The sequence below is a fragment of the Sinocyclocheilus anshuiensis genome, unplaced genomic scaffold, assembly GCF_001515605.1.
Source record: "Sinocyclocheilus anshuiensis isolate Anshui unplaced genomic scaffold, SAMN03320099.WGS_v1.1 scaffold914, whole genome shotgun sequence".
In the NCBI taxonomy this organism is placed as follows: domain Eukaryota; kingdom Metazoa; phylum Chordata; class Actinopteri; order Cypriniformes; family Cyprinidae; genus Sinocyclocheilus; species Sinocyclocheilus anshuiensis.
The window spans coordinates 1,801,434-1,807,440 of NW_015539870.1; the positions used below are offsets into that span (position 1 = coordinate 1,801,434).

General features: G+C 35.3%; 1 protein-coding gene across 1 annotated transcript in view; it reads left to right on the forward strand.

Annotated features, from left to right (window-relative positions):
• LOC107685084 (phosphatidylinositol transfer protein alpha isoform-like) overlaps nt 1–6,007 on the forward strand; it is a 7,455-nt gene that overhangs the window by 1,021 nt on the left and 427 nt on the right. Inside the window, exons 2-11 of the mRNA XM_016481553.1 lie at nt 7–37; nt 1,740–1,888; nt 2,058–2,149; nt 3,475–3,482; nt 4,142–4,216; nt 4,364–4,447; nt 4,524–4,601; nt 4,680–4,790; nt 5,000–5,122; nt 5,859–5,924. Of these exons, the coding sequence (XP_016337039.1) occupies nt 7–37; nt 1,740–1,888; nt 2,058–2,149; nt 3,475–3,482; nt 4,142–4,216; nt 4,364–4,447; nt 4,524–4,601; nt 4,680–4,790; nt 5,000–5,122; nt 5,859–5,906 (799 nt within the window). The 3' untranslated portion in view covers nt 5,907–5,924. The remainder of the gene's footprint in view (nt 1–6; nt 38–1,739; nt 1,889–2,057; nt 2,150–3,474; nt 3,483–4,141; nt 4,217–4,363; nt 4,448–4,523; nt 4,602–4,679; nt 4,791–4,999; nt 5,123–5,858; nt 5,925–6,007) is intronic.

A 6,007-nucleotide genomic window follows, 5' to 3' on the forward strand; every position in this document is an offset into this window, starting at 1 on the left:
TTTCAGTCGAATCGTCCTGCCTATTACTGTCGAAGAGGTAAGTACTGTATTTTTCACTTGAGTTCTTACAGGTGCTTCTTTATGCTTTATATTTATGAAAAGATTCTATTTTAGTCTAGTCATAATTTGAAAAGTCCTCTTGAGGCTAATGGATGTATTTTTGGCATAATTCTTCTGTTATTCCAGTTTTCCAGCCTCCGCCCAGTTTCTTCTGATGGGCCGGACAGTTTAGACGTTAAAATTATGAATTGAAACAAACAGTCTGAGGTTTGTGGGAAAGTGGCCTAGTTAACTGCAGGCCTGTATATAGTGGACAAGGACAGACTGTAACTAATTGTAACCTGAGACCGAGCTTATCAGACTTTATCAAGTGTACCATCTTTGCTCCAGCTTAATAAACAAAGGCTGAATTTGTTTTGTCCCTGTCATTTCTTGCCCTCCCTGTTGCAGTATTTGTTGATGTTGGCTGGTGTGTTTTTACCCTGAATATTTGAATATCTTTTTCTGTATCTGTTGTGTTTGAATAAGAAATCATTGTTAAAGTCAGTTGTTCTTGGATAAACAGCAGTAAAGGTTTGACATGTGTAGTTGCATTCCTTCCTGTTCACCTGCGCAAAAGACCATATAATAATATACATATATAATAATGTTATAATATACATTTGTAAGTCGCTTTGGATAAAAGCGTCTGCTAAATGAAATAATACAGACTGCTGGAGAATTGAACTAGTACCCAACCAGCTGAAACAGGAAGCATGTTACATTGTGGTTTTGTAGACATACCGAGTGTAGATGCAGACAGAGGGCAGGGGCTGCTGGGAGCTGCATGACTCATTTCTGTATGGAAGTCAGTAATTTATACTGGCTTAATGAAAACAAGTGTAATTACGAAAAATGAAATGAAGCTTTTGACTGCACAGTATTTCAGTAGCTTAATATCAGTTATCGGTCGATATTTGAGTTTCTTTTAATCAGTATAATCGATGTTGGATATTTAATTGTGCATGCATATTTTGTCTATTTTTATATTTAACTTATCATTGCCGTCATCTAATATCGTCATCTACACAAATAGTGTACATTTTAATATCTACCATTTATCAATTATTAGTCAGACTCATTATGTAAAAAATAATTATCGACTTAGAATTAGCCAGAACTTTTCCCTTTTTCATACTGTACATTATAATTTCAATGTCTTCATAAATTAATATGTAGCATTTAAAATGTATTGTTTTTAGTGTTTTATATTTATGTAAAAATGGTATTGATTTTTAACATTTTATCGGTTTTATGTCATAACATTAAAATTATCGGTTGATTTTCGCAGCTAGAATTTGAATAAAATGTTTCGAATTTGTATCCGAAGACTCAAACTACTCAAATATTTTTCTACTCCTACTGTGTTGGGCAGAAGCTGGTCAGAGTTGGAGAACTAGAGATGCACATACATTTGCTACAAGCAGTTTCCCTCTTTTCTATCATCAGTTTATAGGGTTTGAACACTTCCTCTATAATTGTGTCCGTTTGTTTATGGCACACCAGCCTGTATATGGCTATTTGTCTATGCAGATGTTGAATCCGCTCTCAGCACCGTACGCAGCCATGACATGCAAATGCACAACTTGGCAGAATACACTCACTTTCAATGTGTATTTGTTTGTCATTAAGACATGTGTTATACTGTAATTTGCATATGATATGACCAAGTGAAGTTAACATTATTCTCTCATCTGCAGTACCAGGTGGGTCAGCTGTACTCCGTAGCAGAGGCCAGTAAGAATGAGACGGGCGGTGGAGAAGGGGTGGAGGTCCTGAAAAACGAGCCCTACGAGAAGGAGGATGGAGAGAAAGGACAGTACACACACAAGATCTACCACTTGCAGAGGTAATAATCATAATATTAACTATTAAGTACTGTGGTCTGTATCGTAGTACCATGGTATTAGCATTTTTTTTGTAAGGGTCATCTCATGTGGTGTCGACAAGCAGAAAAATTGCTCATAGTCTGTATTTCACAGTTTCTCTCTGTGATTCTCAATCTCTGTCTTATGCAGTAAAGTGCCAACTTTTGTACGGTTACTGGCCCCTTCATCTGCCCTGAGTATCCACGAGAAGGCCTGGAATGCTTATCCTTACTGTCGCACAGGTACCGGCCACAATAGCACAGCTTTACTGAATATACAACAACTGTACATTCATACATGACTGATCTATTAACCCCTTAACTGTCACCGTCCCACCTGTGGGACGCTTGGCGCTCTTTTTTTGTTGTTGTCCTTTTTCTCTATCAAATCTTTTAGTAATCATCATAAATTATATATCATTTGAAAGCTTAGAAGCCCAAGATTCATCCTGTGAAAACCATTTTGAAATCGGACATTGCGTTACCATGGAAATGGTACTTTAAAATCTTTTGGCGGTCTCCTCCCCCTTAGTGGGCAGTGTCAAGTGTCATATTACAAAATGAATTACGGTCTTTTAGAATCAAATATTTTAATAATCTTGACAAAAAACATATAATTGGAAAGGTCTGAGACTCAGGATTGCATATATGGTGGTATTTTGAGATAGAAGTAATATTGACAGAGAAATGTAGACATTTGTGACAGAAAAATGCATAAAAAAAATTAAATGGAGTTTGGATGGCACCCGGTGGCTGTTTGTGGTATAACGCCCTAAATAAAACCTCACAGGAACCTCAATTTTTTTCACGTCAACTTCAAATTTGGAACATAACTTATTTAGACATGGGGCTTTAATTTTATACCAATTTTAGAGTAAAACCTTTTATGTAAAATATTTATTATATATATATGTGACGAGTGGGGGCGGGGCCGAGAGCCGTGGGAACGGAGCGAGGCCGGTGGAGTAATTGATAATGAGCGACACCTGCACCACTCGCCGGTCTCGAGTCTCACGGAGGAGCTCCGGAAGGATAAAAGGGAGGAGTGACGACAGTGTCGGACGAGAGAGGACCAGGCCTGGAGTTTATTTTGTGTTTTGTTTTTGTTTGTGCGCGACAGTCGTCCGCGAGGGGCTGTCGCGCTATTTTGTGGTTATTTTATTATTAAAGTTTTATTTAAATGTTCGCCGGTTCCCGCCTCCTTCTTCCCGAACTACGAACGTTACAATATAAAATAAAATAAAATTAATAGTGCATTTTATTTACAGTAAATTTAAACTTCTATAACTTTTTGATACTTTAATTTTTTGAAAAAATTCCACTTTTGCAATAATCTGCTGATTTTCGTCTTTAAAAAGAGACCAACCTTAGGTCTGTATTCCAAAGTGTTCATAAATTACAACAATTTAAGTTTGGATAGTGCACTTTCATGCCCATTTTAAAAAATGGGGGGTGACAGTTAAGGGACGCAGAACTCATAGGAATGACGAAATTCACAGCTGTGTTTTTCTTGATTACTTGAACTTTATTTTTTATGTGTTCCCTACATCATCAATCATTCACTCCAGTTCTTACGGTGAGTGTATGAGACACCTGTGTGTAATTACATAAACCTTTTTATATTCATGTTACTCTTAATAATAATATTAATAATCAACATTTTATTCTTATTTATCAGGTTGTATTCTTTTATATACAATGCCCTTTAAAAGTTTGGGGTCGGGAAGATTTTTTTTTAATGTTTTTGAGAGTCTCTTATTCTCACCAAGGCTGCATTTATTTGATCAAAGATAAAGTAATAACCTTATTATTGTAAAATATTATTACAATTTAAAATAAATGTTTTCCATTTGGATATACTTTAAAATGTAATTTATTCCTGTGATGGCAAAGCTGAATTTTCAGTATCATTACTCCAGTCTTCAGTGTCACACGATCCTTCAGAAATCATTCTCATATGCTGATTTGGTGCTCAAGAAACATTAATTCTTATCAGTGTTGAAAACATTTGTGCTGCTTATTTTTGTGGAAACATGAGAGAAAATTCCAAAAAATAGCATTAATTTAAAATAGAAATCCTTTGTAACATTATAAATGTTTTGCTGTGACCTTTGATCAGTTTAATGCATCCCTGCTGAATAAAAGTAATGATTTCTTTGAAAAAAATCTTACAGACCCCAGACTTTTGAACAGTAGTGTGTCTGTGTATAAAATGTGTTGTGTGTGTTTTTATAGAATGAGTACATGAAGGACAATTTTCTAGTCATGATTGAGACGTGGCACAAGCCTGACCTCGGTGATCAGGACAATGTGAGTAGACAGCTGACATTATGCAGATAAATGCACATAATATTTTAATTACGCAGCACCACAATGTGCAAGAAATCGATATTGAATTGCAAGAAGCTGTGAGAATCTTATAAACTAACCGTGTCCTTTCTGTTTTGTTTTTTTAAGGTCCATAAGCTTGACCCCGAACAGTGGAAGAAGGTTGAGGTGGTGCACATCGACATTGCTGACAGGTCTCAGGTGGACACTAAGGTAAGGAAGACGGAGTTTTTACTTTAGATGCATGATCAAACTTTGAGACAAGCTGACATTTTGATTTACTTCGCAGGACTACAAACCAGACGAGGATCCAGCCACATTTAAATCACAGAAGACTGGTAGAGGGCCATTAGGACCTGACTGGAAGGTGTGTATGGTTTCATGAATTGTTTTTAGATAAATATCTCCAGCATTTTTGTAGAGGAGTTGATCGTGTTTGTTGCAGAAAGAACTTCCTCAGAAGACGGACTGCCCTCATATGTGTGCCTATAAACTAGTCACTGTCAAGTTCAAGTGGTTTGGCCTGCAGAATAAAGTGGAGAATTTCATTCACAAGGTATAAAACTATAAATTACCTCATGCTGTGTTCAGTTTGACTCACTTTTTATGTCAACAGAATGTCCATTAATATGTCATAGAGGTGTGGTTTAGAAAGATAAACGGTTTGTGTTTGTTCAGTTTATTAGAGGGCTTGGTGTTTGTGTGTTAGTCTATTTTTAATGCAGTGACTTGTGAAGCATGAATGTTTGTTTGCTTTTACTTCAGCAAGAGAAGCGCCTGTTCACCAGCTTCCACAGGCAGCTCTTCTGCTGGTTAGACCGATGGATCAATCTGACCATGGAGGACATCCGCCGCATGGAGGAGACGACGCAGAAAGAACTTGATAACGTGAGTTCAACAACTGTTTTTTTTTTTTTATAATCATTGAACAGAGTGAAGATGGTTTAAAGAAATGATTTATACTGGTCACTGGTTTTAAAATTAGAGCAGTACAGTGTTACCGTTAACTAAAACTATTAAATGAACTATTGTTCATTGAAATACAGCTTAAATAAAATATAAATAATTAATGAAAAATTTTAAACACTTAAATGAAAATTAAAAATGTGGCCTTGGCGATCTACTGAAATAAAATAAGTTGAAGTATTAAAATTACTCAAATTAAAACTGAAATAAAAAATTTAAAGAAATAAGAAAACTAAAATCTTAAAAACTACTAAAAAAATAAAACTGATGCATTAAAGATTATTTGTCAGAGGAGATATTTAATCTGTATTTAATTTAGGGATTCACCAATATTAAAGTTTGGCTGATACCGATAAGCTGATAATTAATTTAATGTTGTGACTAATTATTGATAAATAGTAGATATTAGGATTTTTACTGTTTGTGCCTAAATAATTAAAACACTTCACTAAAATCAATCAATATGAGTGCGGCAAGTGCATTTAGGCAGTATTATAATGTACAGTATGAAAAATAATATTCCGTTGGAAGTTTGCTAAAGATTACATTTAACAGTTTTAAGTTATTAATAGTAAAAGTAAAATGAGCATGTATAATTAAATATTCCAATATTTATAATCCAATATTGACAAGTATGAAATTCTTTTTTCTACTATAGATGCGAGTGAAGGATCCAGTGAAAGGGATGTCTGCCGCAGACGAATGAGATGCTGCAGCTGATTCTGTGAGTACAGCTGAACTGATGCTTCCCTTACATGGTACATGGGGACACTATACTCTATATATTTTACTGACCAGACTATATAT